Genomic DNA, 16,980 nt, shown 5'->3' on the forward strand with positions numbered 1-16,980 from the left:
TCTCACTTAGCAACAGAAATTTTGTGCTCAGTTGTGGATGTAAGTTGAGAACTTCCTGTAGTCTTCCTCCGCTGAAGCTTCAGACGTTGCTTCTCTTTCATCATCAAGAGATCTTTAGAAAATCAAGGTACACTTCAGGCTTGACACTCACAGAATCTGTTTGGCAACAATCTCATCAAAAGCCGGATTGCCTCCAAATAGCAGAGAACAATCAGGCACTGTCAGAACTGAATCTCTCTGGATACTGCTAGTAAGCCCCCTTACCCATGTTGATGTCTCAGATGGCAACCAATATCAGCTGGACTAAGAAATTATCTGACCATGCCAACAGATCAGTTACAATATCCTCCATATCCAGTTTTTTTTTATTCTATTTATATCCCGCCCTTCTCGGAAGACTCAGGGCGGCTTACAAGCTTAGCAGTAGCCTTCATTCTATGTATATGCCTGCTTGTTAGGGCTTTCACACACACCCCAAGCGGCATTATTACAAAGTCAGCGTAATTGCCGCCAACAATCTGGGTCCTCATTTTACCTACCTCGGAAGGATGGAAGGCTCAGTCAACCTTGAGCCTGGTGGGACTTGAACCTGCACTAATTGCAGGCAGCTGGTGTTACTTAAGGAGGCATTACTGCACTAAAAGCGTGCCCAACTACCTGTACTGGGGCAGTGATTACCTGCAATAAGTCCATGATTACAATAGAAGCTATAAGTTCAATGAATTGTTCACCGCCCTGATCCAATGAGATATAGATTTACTCTGTCAAAGAATGAAGGAACTTCAACTAAAACATATAGGGAACGGTTGCTGGAATTGGGTATGTGTAGTTTAACAAAGAGAAGGGTGAGGGGTGACGTGATAGCAGTGTTCCAATATCTCAGGGGCTGCCACAAAGAAGAGGGAGTCAAGCTATTCTCCAAAGCACCTGAAAGCAGGACAAGAAGCAATGGATGGAAATTAGTCAAGGAGAGAAGCAACCTAGAACTGAGGAGAAACTTCCTGACAGTTAGAACAATTAACCAGTGGAACAACCTGCCTCCAGAAGTGGTGAGTGCTCCAATACTGGAAGTTTTCAAGAAGAGACTGGACAGCCATTTGCCTGAAATGGTACAGGGTTTCCTGCCTGAGCAGGGGGTTGGACTAGATGACCTCCAAGGTCCCTTCCAACTTCTTATTCTTATTGTTATTGTTATTCTTATTCTTATTGTTATTATTATTCTCCAAACCAGAGACAAGATCACAGAGGTGGAGACAGATCTGAATGGGTGGTAGATATAGTTTAATACCCAAAACATGTAGCTATTCATAGCCTGTCAGTACAAAAGTAGGGTCCCTGATCATAAATAAGGTATCTCTCTGTGTAATTTATTTGCTGCCTATTTGGGTTCAGGTATCACACAAGATCAGTGACAACTGTCACCCTTGGACCAGGAGGGGGAGATTTCAGAAAAGACATAATCACCGCCCCCTTCTCAATCAGATTTCAGTAATGCATTCCAGATCCACCTGTTTATCCACAACCAAATTTTTTTTATTTATTTTTCATTTTAATTCCATTTATATCCCGCCCTTCTCCAAAGACTCAGGGCAGCTTACAAGCTTAGCAGTAGCCTTCATTCTATGTATATGCCTGCTTATTAGGGCTTTCACACACACACCCAAGCGGCATTATTACAAAGTCAGCTTAATTGCCCCCAACAATCTGGGTCCTCATTTTACCTACCTCGGAAGGATGGAAGGCTGAGTCAACCTTGAGCCTGGTGGGATGCGAACCTGCACTAATTGCAGGCAGCTGGTGTTACTTAAGGAGGCATTAGCCCACTGCTCCACCAAGGCTGTGATCATAAATTTGTCTTTTACAAGAAGCAGCTTGCCCCCACATCTCCAAATCCCTGACCATAAGGAGCCAGAAATGGGGCAACTAGGAGAAAGCTGGTAGAATTGTTTTGATCACCTTTGCCTTGGAATAGCAACTCACACTTAATCTCCTTCAACCCATCCTTGCTTTCACCCCAAGTCATGGTCAAATTCCATCCACATAAGCCTTATCAAAACTATAATCTTCTAATCCACTCAACCACACAACAGCCTATCCACTATCAATACCACAAACATGGCTTGACTAATTAGGCAGGCCACTCAGGCCGGAATAGAAACCACACAGTCAACCCCACTACAATCTCAGCTTTCCTTATTCCCTACACAGTTACAGAACCAAATATAAAATAAATCTAGCTTCCTGCACTCTGCAACAGTTTTTCCTCCTGCAATTCTCATTTTGAAGGCTGGAATCCCCTACCCATATTCAGATTTTTCCTATTCTCTTGGATGGAGAGAGATCTTCACTGTCCTGCTGGCATAAACTAATTCTAAGTAGAAATTACACCAGTCAATGTCCAGATTATTTTTCAATTCACCTCCAACATCCCAAACAGCTAACAGCTAAAAATGAGCCCCCATTCCATTTTTAATTCAGATGTCATTCCTAGGTTACTCAGCAAGATCTGCCCAGGATCCAATATCAATGACATTTCTAAAGTCTCTTGCAATAACTGCTACTTTTTAAGGTGATTCTTTAAAACTGCCAAGGCTGTCTTTCCAGGGAGTTAGCGGATGTTCTAATTGGAAGCTTGGCTCCCAGCATCAGTATCCATCTTGACAAGACCATCCCGTCATTGCTGTCATCAATACCATTATTTAGGTCCAAACCAATATTCATTATTGTGCTCTTAAGATGGTATCAACTATTAGCAATCACATAAGTAGATTTTCTCCAGGATCTGTCCCTCCCTCCCTAGACTGGTCTTTTACGTCTTCCAACAGTTCACCCCATCGCCCTTGTCATTGAGTCCATCCACTTTGTTGCTAGTTGTCCTCTTATCTCTTTCCTACTTTTTCAGTATTAAGAGTTTCTCCAGAGATAGGTCTTTGCCACTGTGTTCAAAATATTATCATTTGTGCGTTAGTCTATGACCATATTCAAGATTTGGTTTGATGATCCTTTCAGCCCTGTCACTTGTTCTCCAAGTGAGAACTCTGGGATGATTTGTTTAACAATCCACTTATTTTTCTTGACTATCCATGGTATTCTCAGGAGTCTTCTCCCACACCAAACTTCAAAAGTATCAATAATTGTTCTATCTTACTAAAAAGTTACCAAAGGACTCTTTCACACAACTTCTTTCTACCAAACGTTTCTTCCTAATTGACCCTGGCTTATAGAAATCACGATCTTATACTTCTATTTACAAAACACCTTCATTTTCTTACATTATCGTATCCCATTCAAAAGCTCTTACCCTGCAGTTGTATTTTCTATTCTTCTTTAGGTCTACAATCCCCGGCTTTCCATACTACAAAATAGTAAGTTAGATGTAGCTACGGGGAAGCACCAATTAATTGATTTACAGTCTTTTGGAATTCCTATGTTGGCCTCTTACGCACATCAAAACGGTACAGAAAATAACACTGTGATTTCTACAGGAAATACATTCTACTGCATTGTTTCCAGTTACATGATCCTGCTAAGGAAAAATCATAAGGCTATCCAAACAATGTCATACATTGATACGTGAACAGAAACATCATCAGAGTGCAATATTGAGATGGCAAGCAAAGTTTCCAAGGATATTATGGTACCTGTCCATAATTTTTCATTATGTCCATAATTTATCATTATCAGAAAAGTTTTCAATTCTGTAGCTACTGATGCACTAATAGCTGAGCAATGAATCATGACAATGTTCTATTTACCACTGGAACTGGGAAAACTATAATTCAACATATGAGGAATTAGCCTGTAAGTCTTATTTATGTAAGCAATAACTAATTCTGTAAACATTGTACTGATTTCTAAATTAATTTATTTAAGTTATTAAGAAGGCCTTTAGTTAGCAACAATTTATCCTGCAATGCTCAAAATCATGCTAGTGGCTAGAATGGAACATTCATTAAGCAGATTTGCTCTGTACCAACTGATACTAGTTTGATTTTAACAGCCCCTCCCTGTTCAGCAAATAATTGATATGCTTAAATGCTAAGGAGTAAACAATATAGAAATCAGTTTAATGAAATGTTTGGCACTCACTATAGGTAAATTGTATGGAATATGATTGTAAAAAAAATAGTTTAATTTCTCTGCGCAAAGAAAAAATGTGTTTGTTTTAGAGTTATGAAGTATCTCTATGTCAATATGAGTCTTTACATGTTTTTAAAGGTAGTGTAATTTTAGGGACTAGAAATATTCAACAGCTTTTACGTTTAGCAGATACACAAAAATGATGCAACAGCTCACACGTATTCCATAGCAAAACTACAAATATGAGTCAAGATTTTATACATTAGAGAACCAATTAATTGTATTTGGCAATTATTTCAGTCAGAAAATCGACATTTGATGGAATCTTTCAGCTTCCATTATTTTCTCCTCTTTTACAACTATTATACAGCTGGAAGAACTGAAAATAATCCAAAAGGCTGAGTACAGAAACTGTTTGCCAAGATACCCCTGAATTAGAATCTAGTATTACCTTACTACATACATACCAATTAACTCACTAATAGCAAGTCACTTTAAAAACTACAATGGAACTTTCTTTTTCCAGTAAATGACAGCCTCAGCTTAGCCACCCTGAGTCTTCGGAGAAGGGCGGGATATAAATGGAATTAAAAAAAAAAAAATACAGCACCATTCAGTGAAGTTCTCCAAAATATTTATTTTAATTAAATTAAGGAATTAAAAACCTCATACTTCACTGATTCCCAGACCTATTTAACGATAAATTGTATTTTTCCTTAATAGTCTGATCCCTTAATCCTACATAGAAAACATCTAGTGGCCATGTATGACACTATGCTTTCTTTTATAAAGGAACAGAATATATAACACTCTTATTGGTTTTTTATATTTTATGTACGGTAAGCCATTAAAAGCCTTTTCAGTTGCAGTATTATAGGAATATATCTAATAAATAAAATTAGGATAACCGGCAGCACTATAAATAGTATTTCCTAATTCAGATCTCACCATGATACTTTTATCTGCTAATAATGCTCTTCTACTATTTACGGTATAATCCCATACGACAGATATACTGGTAGATTTTCTAAATCAACCTCAGTTTGATCTTAGCCACTGTTTTGGGTTAATACAGGCCTGGTTACTTTGATGGATTATGTCAGAAACTAGATAGGGGCCGACTTTCCAACTAGTTTTGTGGATTTTCAGTTTCAGCACTCATAGTATCCCTCTGAATCATTAAAGAATGGGTCTTGAAGATACATTTGATAGTAATCAGTCTTAGATGATGATGTTAAGGGATGCTTATTGAGCTCCCTGTTCATTTGTTTATAGCAATAGCAATAATGCTTAGACTTATACACCACTTCAGTGCTTTACAGCAGGTCCGTGGAACAGCACCAGTCCGCAGCATGCCAGCAAGCGGTCCTCACAAACAAGTAAAGCTCCATCCTCGGGATGCAGGCAGTATTCAAAACCACGCTCCCTCTGGTCCACGGAAAAACCTTTCGACATGGCACCGGTCCCTGGTGCCCAAAAGGTTGGGGACCTCTGCTTTACAGTACTCTCTAAGCGATTTAGAGAGTCAGCATATTGCTCCCCCCAATCTGGGTCCTCATTTTACCAACTTCGGAATGATGGAAGGCTGAGTCAACCTTGAGCCGGTCAGGATTGAAGGAATCGAACTCTGGCGATGTGAGCAGAGTTAGCCTGCAATAGTGCATTCAACAGTCCACTGTAGCACTATGGCTATATGATTCCATAGGATTCTAAGCATTCCCTATGTTATTTAGCATATATAACAGAATGATACTGTTAGAAGAGTACCGGTATAACTGCACGGGGGAGGGGGGGGAGAGAGTTAGGTCATTATTATGTGGATGACACCTAACTCTGTTACTCCTCTTCCTCTACTAACTCTTCCATTTCACTCCAAGAAGGCAATAAACTAACTGAGACACTAGCTGGGTACAATGATGTACCATTCTCCTTGAAAAGAGTTATGCAGTTTGGAGTTATTTTGATTGAAAGTGACCTTGGCTCAAAAAAAAAAGTTTCTCAGGCCACTTGAAAAACATCTAAATTTCATCAAGTGTGGATTACTGCAATACAGCTGGTGCAGAATGCTACAGCTTGTTAACTGGAAACGTACAGGAGGAGTGTAAATTGAAATGAACGCATTCTCTCAGAAGGATGTCACCGCAATTCAGAGTCTGATGTCGATTAAAGATCCTGCACAATCAGGATATTGGGAGGTTTCCTCCTCCTCTTCCTGTATAAATCTGACTTTCTGTCAGGCCCTCTTATATATTTCAGGAGCAACTCATATCCATCTCATATCTGGGAGGAATTCTACACAGGCTTTGGAATGATCTTTTGGGGAGGGTCATTATTTTTCCTCATTAACAGCCTCTCAAAGACTGAAGTTCTTCCTTCTTAGGATAGCCTTTAATATATAGTTCTATTGTTGTGATTTTCAAATTGTCTTTAAATATTTTCATTACTGTTCTAGTGTTCTCTGCCTTTTTGTTGTCTTAATGTTTTATTTTATAAATCATATAAAACTCTACCAAACATAAGCAGGATATATTTTATGTTCTTCTTCTGTTCTTAAACTCTCAAGATTGATTTTCCACACTTGTACTTCAGTTCATGTATACAGAAATATCATTCACTTCTTCATATATCTGAAGAATTCATTATGGTATCATTATTTTTATCTTTCAAATACAGAAATGGAACACCATTTTTCAAACTATTGTCTGAGAAACAATTAATTGTTTAAAAGCATAACATCCGAGAACTGATTTGCTTCTATTTATAGAATTTATCTTCCTTATTTTTTCACCCCATTATGTTCAGGTTGCTTGAACATGAAAAAAAAATGTTGGAAATGTTTTTCCCCTTTCTCTTAGTGAATGACATCAGTTTTAAATGAAAACAGACTTAGTTTTTTTTTTAAAAAAAGCATGTCTCCCATTTCACAGCAGTCTGAGGAACAATGGTCCTAAATAGCTTCATAAAAGAAATCGGCACACAATTTGCTTCAGAAAATTTAAATAACTTATATACAAACATTGGAATATTATTGCCAATCTGGAAAATTTAACTGTGGAAGGGGAAAAAATCAAGATTAATGATTCATTTTCCATGGAAAAAAGATCAGGATATTAAGATAGCCATGCAAACAGACAATTTCTGGGAAGATAGTAACACTGTAAGCTTAAGTTGCATGGAGTTGAAACAGCAATCAGCCTGGTAATATTCTTTTTTAATCTTATCATAGATGGACTATTTTAAAGTGAGCAAGGTTTACAGCTAGCCATTGCTAACTCATTCTGAGAGAGAATAACAATTCCTTCAAGGTAAATAACTTGCCAAACCTGTCACTCAAGCTGCCCAGCATTATATGCAGCTAGGTTGGTAACATTTTTCTGAGCTATTTGTTCTTATCTGCAACACTGAAATAATTGCTCAGTTTTAAAAACTGCTTTAAAAAGCATCGCATTCAAGTTCTTTAGAGAAAAACTTCTATATAAAATATATGTAACATTTTGCAGTATCTTCTGAAACTGATCTACCACAAACATACCTATCACAGTTCTCTAGTCTGATAGACCATTCCTAAATAAATTACAGGTATTCCTCATTTAGCTATTACAATTGGGATCAGTAAGTCAGTCCTTAAGCAAAAGGGTCGCTTAGAGAAACTGCTGTTGTGCTTATGGTTACTTCAGCTCTTCTTTACAGACCTGCAAAGGTCATAAATGTGATGATTGATTGTAAAGTTAATTTTTCATCACTGCTGTAAGTGGTTGCTAAATAAGGACCACTTGTAATAGGATTATATTGGCTGTATTTTGCTTTTACAAACGCAGGCAGTCCTCATTTAACAACCCTAAGTGGGACCAGAAATTTCATTGCTTGGTGAAACAGTCACTGGGCAAAACATCACATGACCACACTGCTTGTTGATGGCAATTCTGGTAGTCATAAATTGTGCTCATTAGGCCAGGATTATGCTGCCAACAGACAACTAGCATTCTTCAATACTGTTGTAATTTTGAACAGATCATAGTTAAGTAAAGACTACTTGTACACCAAGGGATGCGGTGGCTCAGTGGGTTAGGATGCTGAGCTTGTCGATCAGGTCGACAGTTTGGCGGGTCGAATCCCGAGTGCCACATAGCAGAGTGAGCACCTGTTACTCATCCCAGCTTCTGCCAATCTAGCAGTTCGAAAGGACGTAAAAATGCAAGTAGAAAAATAGGGACCACTATGGTGGGAGGGTAACAGCGTTCTGTGCACCTTTGGCATCTAGTCATGCCGGCCACATGACCACGGAGACGTCCTCGGACAAGCGCTGGCTCTTTGGCTTGGAAACGGAGATGAGCACCGGCCCCTAGAGTCGGAAACGACTAGCATGCATATGCGGGGAAACCTTTACCTTTACCTTACTTGTACACCAACAGAAAAATCAGAAGGCTAGTTTAACTTTAAAATATGCTTTGAAGATATAAGTTGCTTAGTTTCTCCAGAAACTTTTTATTTATGTGTTTATTTTGGAAAATTTGTATAGCCACCTGCTTGCTCACGGCAACTCTAGGTGGCTTACAGAAAATAAAAACACATTTTAGATGGCTCTCAGAGAAAAATCTGTTTGCATGTTCAAACAGTTATGAGGAGAACTATCATCAGAAACTATAAACTCTGTGAAAATGTAGGTCATTACAGTCATAATCTTATAAGCACTGTTAGTTGGTTCCAACAGTTTACCACTAATTGCAATTCTACATAGTCATAGGGATGCACAGAAAGCAAAATGACAAAACATGCATTGTGATGCAAGCTCTGCCCCTTTTGTTCATTACTGCAACTTCATATAAGGAAAAAGCTTATAGCCCATATTTCATTGTTCTGGTGAAATTTTGGGATTTTACATTTGTTTTTCTGCAGTGTTATTATAAAATCTCTATTTTTCAAATCAGACTAAAAGTACTTTTCAAATATTATTTGTGGCTGGGGAAAAAATACTGAAGTGACACCACTAGAAAGCTGACAATGCATGAAGGCTGGATTTTCATATCATACTATGATACTTCTTAAATTTATCTACAAAAGAGTATATTGACAAAAACAAATTCACAAGTTATGATAGAAAACAAAACACAAAACAAATTACTTAAAACAATAAAACTATAAGAACACAGCCATATGGATATATTTCTTCTCTGTCTTTAGCAATTACTACCAACATGGAGAAATTACCATATATAGCCAATGTACAGGGAGTGCAGAATTATTAGGCAAGTTGTATTTTTGAGGATTAATTTTATTATTGAACAACAACCATGTTCTCAATGAACCCAAAAAACTCATTAATATCAAAGCTGAATATTTTTGGAAGTAGTTTTTAGTTTGTTTTTAGTTATAGCTATTTTAGGGGGATATCTGTGTGTGCAGGTGACTATTACTGTGCATAATTATTAGGCAACTTAACAAAAAACAAATATATACCCAAATATATTTTTACCAGTGAAACCAATATAACATCTCAACATTCACAAATATACATTTCTGACATTCAAAAACATAACAAAAACAAATCAGTGACCAATACAGCCACCTTTCTTTGCAAGGACACTCAAAAGCCTGCCATCCATGGATTCTGTCAGTGTTTTGATCTGTTCACCATCAACATTGCGTGCAGCAGCAACCACAGCCTCCCAGACACTGTTCAGAGAGGTGTACTGTTTTCCCTCCTTGTAAATCTCACATTTGATGATGGACCACAGGTTCTCAATGGGGTTCAGATCAGGTGAACAAGGAGGCCATGTCATTAGATTTCCTTCTTTTATACCCTTTCTTGCCAGCCACGCTGTGGAGTACTTGGACGCGTGTGATGGAGCATTGTCCTGCATGACAATCATGTTTTTCTTGAAGGATGCAGACTTCTTCCTGTACCACTGCTTGAAGAAGGTGTCTTCCAGAAACTGGCAGTAGGACTGGGAGTTGAGCTTGACTCCATCCTCAACCCGAAAAGGCCCCACAAGCTCATCTTTGATGATTCCAGCCCAAACCAGTACTCCACCTCCACCTTGCTGGCGTCTGAGTCGGACTGGAGCTCTCTGCCCTTTACCAATCCAGCCACGGGCCCATCCATCTGGCCCATCAAGACTCACTCTCATTTCATCAGTCCATAAAACCTTAGAAAAATCAGTCTTGAGATATTTCTTGGCCCAGTCTTGACGTTTCAGCTTGTGTGTCTTGTTCAGTGGTGGTCGTCTTTCAGCCTTTCTTACCTTGGCCATGTCTCTGAGTATTGCACACCTTGTGCTTTTGGGCACTCCAGTGATGTTGCAGCTCTGAAATATGGCCAAACTGGTGGCAAGTGGCATCTTGGCAGCTGCACGCTTGACTTTTCTCAGTTCATGGGCAGTTATTTTGCGCCTTGGTTTCTCCACACGCTTCTTGCGACCCTGTTGACTATTTTGAATGAAACGCTTGATTGTTCGATGATCACGCTTCAGAAGCTTTGCAATTTTAAGAGTGCTGCATCCCTCTGCAAGATATCTCACTATTTTTGACTTTTCTGAGCCTGTCAAGTCCTTCTTTTGACCCATTTTGCCAAAGGAAAGGAAGTTGCCTAATAATTATGCACACCTGATACAGGGTGTTGATGTCATTAGACCACACCCCTTCTCATTACAGAGATGCACATCACCTAATATGCTTAATTGGTAGTAGGCTTTCAAGCCTATACAGCTTGGAGTAAGACAACATGCATAAAGAGGATGATGTGGTCAAAATACTCATTTGCCTAATAATTCTGCACTCCCTGTATAGGACAAACTGGTTTCATAAAAGAGAAAGATATTTTCTCTTCTTCAAAAAAATTGTTTTTATTAATAAGATAAAATACAGGATGGTTTGCATTCTTGAAGTAGATGTCTTTATCATGTTTACAAAACACAAGGTAAGAACCAGCATATTAGCTCAAATTAATAAGGATAGGTTGAATCTCCCTTTCTTAAAATCCTACTTAAATTGCAAAATAAAAGTTATCAGTGCAAATACAGAAATGAACATACATTATTCTTTAAAAAACATATTCCAGAAGAAAATGTCCAGAAAGATAAAAGGATTACTGCAGAGAATAAATATTTTCAGACTTCCCTAAAAACTGTTTGACCTGGTTCTAATACTATTGAAGCACAACTGACCAAGAGATTATTTTGCCTTCATTAACCAAACAGCTGAAAAAATATTTTATAGTTTAACAGAATTAGCTAAATGTGTTATCTTTATTACAGAGACAATTTAGAGGTAGACCTTATTTAGCAACTGTTTGCAGTTACAACCATGATGATAAAGTGCCTTTGAGACCAACCCCATTTACAATCTTCACAGGTATATAAAGCAAAGGAAAGCTGAAATAATATCATAAGCACAGTTGTGGTTTCACTTAGTACCCACTTTGCTTAACAACAGAGTTGCTGGTCTCAACTGTGGTTGGTAAAAGAGGATTAGTTTTATCAAAATGGCATCCTGTACACACACCTGCTCTACAGATAGTCCTCCACTTATGACCACAACTGAGCCAAAAATTTTTGTTAAGCTAAACATTTGTTAACGGGTTTTGCCCCATTTTATAACTTTTCTTGCCACTGTTAAGTGAAATCACATCAGTTGTTAAATTAGCAACAAGACTGTTAAGTGAATCTGGCTTCCCCATTGACTTTGCTTGTCAGAAGGTCACAAAAAGTGATCACGTGACCCTGGGACACTGAAACTATCATAAAGACCAGTTGCCAAATGTACGAATTTTAATCATGTGACCATGGGGATGCTGTAACAATCATAAGCCATATGTCACTTTTTCAGTAACAGTGTGACTTTGAACAGTCACTAAACGAAGTGTTGTAAGTTGAGTACTACTTGTACTTAATTCCTGTGTACTTTTTTTAGGAACAAAAATAAAAATGGGATAAAAATCTGATAAAGAGCTATATAAACAGTTTGTCCCTCATGTATGACTGTTGACCAACACATACATTCTCATATAAATTTAATATGTTGTAAAATATCTGCAAAATATACACAAAAATATAGAATATAAACTAAAATGCATCCCATTACACTGACATAATCTAGATAATTAGGTTACCTTTGCATACCACTTGGGTTGTTTATTTAAATTACTTGATATAATACTGCACTGCATCCAAGTCCTTAATCAGGTAACTATTAAACAAATATCTGTACAGTATCTAGTCTTAAAAGTTTTAATTTACATTTTGGTTTACAACAGATAAGTTATGACATGGTTCTCTTTTAACCAAAAATAGGTTTATAAAGTCCCTATTTTAGATGCAAATGTTTTCCTGAACTCAGTACTCACTCAGTGTTCACTAATGATCCAAAAAAAATTAAGATCATCAGCCAGACAGACGCATTTAGTTTTCCCCCCCAAATAAGACCAGGTCTTATATTAATTTTTGCTCCAAAAGATGCATTAGGTCTTATTTTTGGGGAAATATGGTACTAAATGAGTCTGTCTGGCTGATGATCTTAACTGGGGCTTATTTTGGAGGTAGGGCTTATATTACGAGCATCCTGAAAAATCATGCTAGGGCTTATTTTCCAGTTAAGATTTTTTTAAGAAACAGGGTATTTATTTATTTAGTTAGTTAGTTAGTTAGTTAGTTAGTTAGTTAGTTAGTTTTCTATACCACCCTATTCCCGAAGGACTCAGGGCGGTTTACAGGGCAGCATATAAAAGACAATATAAAAGATAATATAAAATTAAAATGAATTAAATTAATTAAAGCCCAACAATTAAAACAATATTAAAAAGCTAAAACCCCTTCAATCCAGGCCTGATAGATCGAAAAGCCAGCTTTTAGATAGTTGCTTCAACATCTGAAAATACAGTCAATGCCTAAAGAAAAGGCAGATCATTCCCAGAGAATAAGCAGCAAGTTGTCCAACTTTTCCCCCAGGTGATAAACTCATTAAATTGATTAAAGATTTTAAAGACATTTCATTTCATATACGCTTTAATTTACAATCATTTTTTAAAAATGTGCTTCCACATTTCCTGACACATTTTCTATTTCCAATTAATATTATGTGTCTAAGAACAGCTATACATCTTACGGTACGTTTTTAAATTTAGTAATATAAATAAAAGTATGCTTTAAAACAATTTAAAATACAATTTGACAGGAGAATCAAGAGTAGTGTAATGGTTTAAAATGTTGGACGAGGAATGGGGGGGGCACATTTTAGATTTATCTTCAGCCACAGGAACTCAGTGGGTGACTTTGGGCTAATCACTCTCTCAGACCAACAAAGGTGGACTTGATCTCCTGAATTAAAGCTGGGAGGTATATGTAATAAATAATCAGATACGATATTGTAATATTACAGAAATCACCAAAATACAAATGAAAAAAATACAGTATCATATTAAAGTTACTGCACAAAGTTTGGACAATGTTTTTGAACTGGGGTGTTTTAAAGGAATCAGTTAATACTTGTGCACAAGAAAACAAACCTACTCCGATGTCAAAATTCCTATTCCTTAACGGCTTAACCGACTCCATTGAATCATTCAATGTGGTTTCCTTGGTCTGCTTGTAGATTTCCTTGTAGATGTTTCATTACCTGAGTAAGTAACATCAGCAAACAACCAAGCTCAGAAAGCATCAATGACTCCACACTTCAACCCGTGTTTGTGTGTGTGTGTGTGTGTGTGTGTGTGTATGTGTGTTATACACACACTCTTCTATTATAATCAATATATGCTGTTAAATTACCACAGCCTCTAAGCTATTTAAGCAGGTCCCTCAAAAAAGTGACCTTCAGCCAATCCTCTCTTCCCAATCTCACTGAGAGGCAGATCTCATTAGGAAGCAGAGTCACCCTATCTGGAAGATGGGAGGCATATAAATTTACTAAATAAATAACCAGAGAAGGTAGTTTTGCAGATATCCAAGCCCTGAGCAATAAAGGTCTTTAAAGGTAACAATCAGCACGCTAAATTGTACCTGGAAGCTAACTGGTACTCAGTGCAGATCCAGAAGCAACACTGTTAAACACAGAAAAATGTTGATTTGCTCATAATTATATGCTGTACCAGCTGAGGTTTCCAAAAGGGTTTCAACATCAATCTACAGTGAACTGCAGGAACCCAGGTGTGAGATGAGGAAGACATGAGTGACCCAGCATAGTACTTCCCGAACCGGAAATGGCTGCAATTGGCCACAATTAAGGTAAAAATAAGCAGAGCCAGGACTCCGACTTAACAAATACAACCACTAAAGTTAACTACTAGATATCAAGATTGTCCTTCATACACACCGCCTATTACTTCCCATCCATAATCAATAGAACAATTGCATGCAGAGTGCCCCTGTTATGTGGTTGGCTCCATGGAGCTCTGTGTACTTCGGCTTCCCATCATGGTTTCTATTAGCCAGGGCTTTTTTTCTCACAGAACGCTCAGAACGGAGTTCCGGCACCTTTTTTGGATGGAACCTTGTAGGGTGGGCAAGGCGGGTTGCATGACATGTGTGAGTTCCGGCACCTTTTTCTTTTACAAAAAAAGCACTGCTATTAGCAATGTTTAATAACCATTTCTTTTTAAAAAATATGCACAGAAAAGAGCAGAACCGATTAGTTACCTGCTTTGCAATTTACTCAGTTATTTGTGAGAAGAGACTATAATACCAAGAAGAAAATACACCATACCAAGGTGTGGTAATTGAAAATGTTAATATAAGGGCTTCCGAGTGACTCAGACCTCATATATATATATATATATATATATATATATATATATATATATATATATATATATATATATATATATATATATATATACACACACACATATATATATATACACTGACAGTAAGGTTGCAATCAAGAATTCCTCTCATTTTAGCCCCGGAATTCAGCTAAACCCAAAGGAAGCCTTGATTGCTAGTTAGCTCATTTTGACTGCCTCCTTAACATACCTTCCTTCTTTTCCTACACCTTGCCTACTGAGCCCAACCTGGTCTAGCTTCCCAAAGCAATGTCAGGCAAGGCTGACTCACACCACAAGATAGCAGGGACCAACCTACAAGACACTCCACACCTTCCGTTTCTTCCTTAAGAGCGAAAGCGTCACCTAACAACCCCGCTCCTGCCCAACAGGCCTCGCCAAGCATGAATCCGTGTGTGTGTGTGTGTGTGAGTGTGTGTGTGTGTCCGTGTCCCTTCCTTGCCCTGTATTGTCGAAGCTCTCTTTTCTTTGTTTAAGGAGCGAAAGAAAAATCTGCACGGCCAGCCAAGCTCGCTCTCTTCTCTTCCCCCCCCCCCCAGCCCGCTCCTCTCAAGGAGAGGGAAGATGCTGCGGCGGACTCCCTTTTCGCAAAGACCCAGCGCTCTTTTGCAACGAAGCCGACGTCCCGCACCCCACCGCTTGAGGAAAAAAACCTACACGGAGAGGAACCCAGCCTACGAATGAAGATCAAGCTTATCTCAGCTTTCCAAGCTCTGGCAAAGAGGCGGCGGGGGGGGGGGAGAGAAAGAGGGGGAATTTCTCGTTTGGGCCCCGCCCCCCTCCTCCCCAGACGTGGGAAACGGGCCGACACCCCCCCCACACACACACGTTACCCGAGTCCCGACCCCCCCCCCTACCCGCGCGCGCTTTTCTCCCCCGAGGCGCTTCCACTACTTCGCTCAACAAAGCAGCCCGGGTGCGCGCGCGCGCGCGCGCGCGAGACCTCCAGCTCCCGGCCACACGGAGATTGCGGAGCGAGGGGGCTTCTTCGCTTAACCGCGCGCGCGCGCGCGCGCACACAGACACACGCACACATAAAAGCAGCCGGCCGAGCAAGCCCGGCTCTTTCCCCCCCCCCACCTCCGAAGAGGGTGGTCGCGAACCCTGGGCACAATGGAGAGGAAACCGGGGTTTCGGAGGGGGGGGGGTGTGTGTGGGGCTGGGACTCACCCAGAGCTCCGTGCCCCAACTCATGGCGACTCCGCTGGCAGCACAGGCTTCGCTCCTTTGTGGCTGGCTCTTCGGGTCGCTTCTCCCGCGGCTTCGGCGTTGGCAGGCAAGGCGGCGGCGGCGGCAGCAACGCACCCCGGCACACACCCTCGTTGTCCTCTGGGGAAGCCTCCGAGCTGGTGGAAGCGTCGCCCCGCTCGGCGCTAGAGAGAAGGCGGCGGCGGCGGCGACCGAAGCTCCAACTCCTCCTGGCTTCAGGATGGGAATAAGGAAAAGGAGGGGGACGGAGGGAGGGAGGGAGGGGAGCCGCGAAGGAGGCTGGGAGAGGGGCGGGCTCGGCCACCGCAGCCGCTCCTTAGGGAGGCGCGGGGATTAGGCGCCAGGCGAGAGCTAGTTCCTTCGCTGCTCCCTTACCGGCCGCCGCTGGCCCGCTTGCTGCCTCGGCCGCCTTACGCCTCACGAACGGCAGCAGGAAGAGGGGAAGGCTGCCCGCGACGGGGGCGGGCCGGGCCTCAGAAACCTCTGGGTTACTACAGGTGAGGCATTGGCCCCTTTCTGGTGGAAGCTCTCTTCCGCTTCGGAAAAGCCAAGCGAGCACAAAACGATTTGCAAACGGTGCTACCCCGGCTCCCGACTCCAGGCAAGCAAGCAAGCAAGCAAATAAATAAATAAATAAATAAATAAATTAAAAATAAAAATAAATAAATAAAATAAAAATAAATTAAAATAAATAAATAAATCGACTGTCCACGTGTTCGTCAGTACCGTACAAAACAGTTGACCCGGGAACTCGTGGTCTCCTTTTCGCTGGGCTTGCAAAGCAGAAGCTAATTGAAGGATGTTTAAATTTCTGCAGAGTTGGCTCAAGTGGCCCTCACGTGGCTTCGACGTCTTTCCCTTTCTTTTGTTTTTTTTTTTTAGCGGGTTTGGGAGGCTTTGGTTTTATTTTAATACAG

At 40.0% G+C, this 16,980-nt stretch overlaps 1 protein-coding gene across 2 annotated transcripts in view; it reads right to left on the minus strand.

Moving 5' to 3' along the window:
* The window catches only part of FNBP1L (formin binding protein 1 like), a 76,372-nt gene extending 60,081 nt beyond the window's left edge, over positions 1–16,291 (minus strand). For both annotated transcript variants that reach the window (XM_083360595.1, XM_083360594.1), the window contains exon 1: positions 16,025–16,291. In XM_083360595.1, the coding sequence (XP_083216721.1) occupies positions 16,025–16,048 (24 nt within the window). In that variant the 5' untranslated portion in view covers positions 16,049–16,291. The remainder of the gene's footprint in view (positions 1–16,024) is intronic.
* Between the last annotated feature and the right edge of the window lie 689 nt (positions 16,292–16,980).

Source organism: Vipera ursinii (genome assembly GCF_947247035.1).
Source record: "Vipera ursinii genome assembly, chromosome: 3".
Classification (NCBI taxonomy): Eukaryota; Metazoa; Chordata; class Lepidosauria; order Squamata; family Viperidae; genus Vipera; species Vipera ursinii.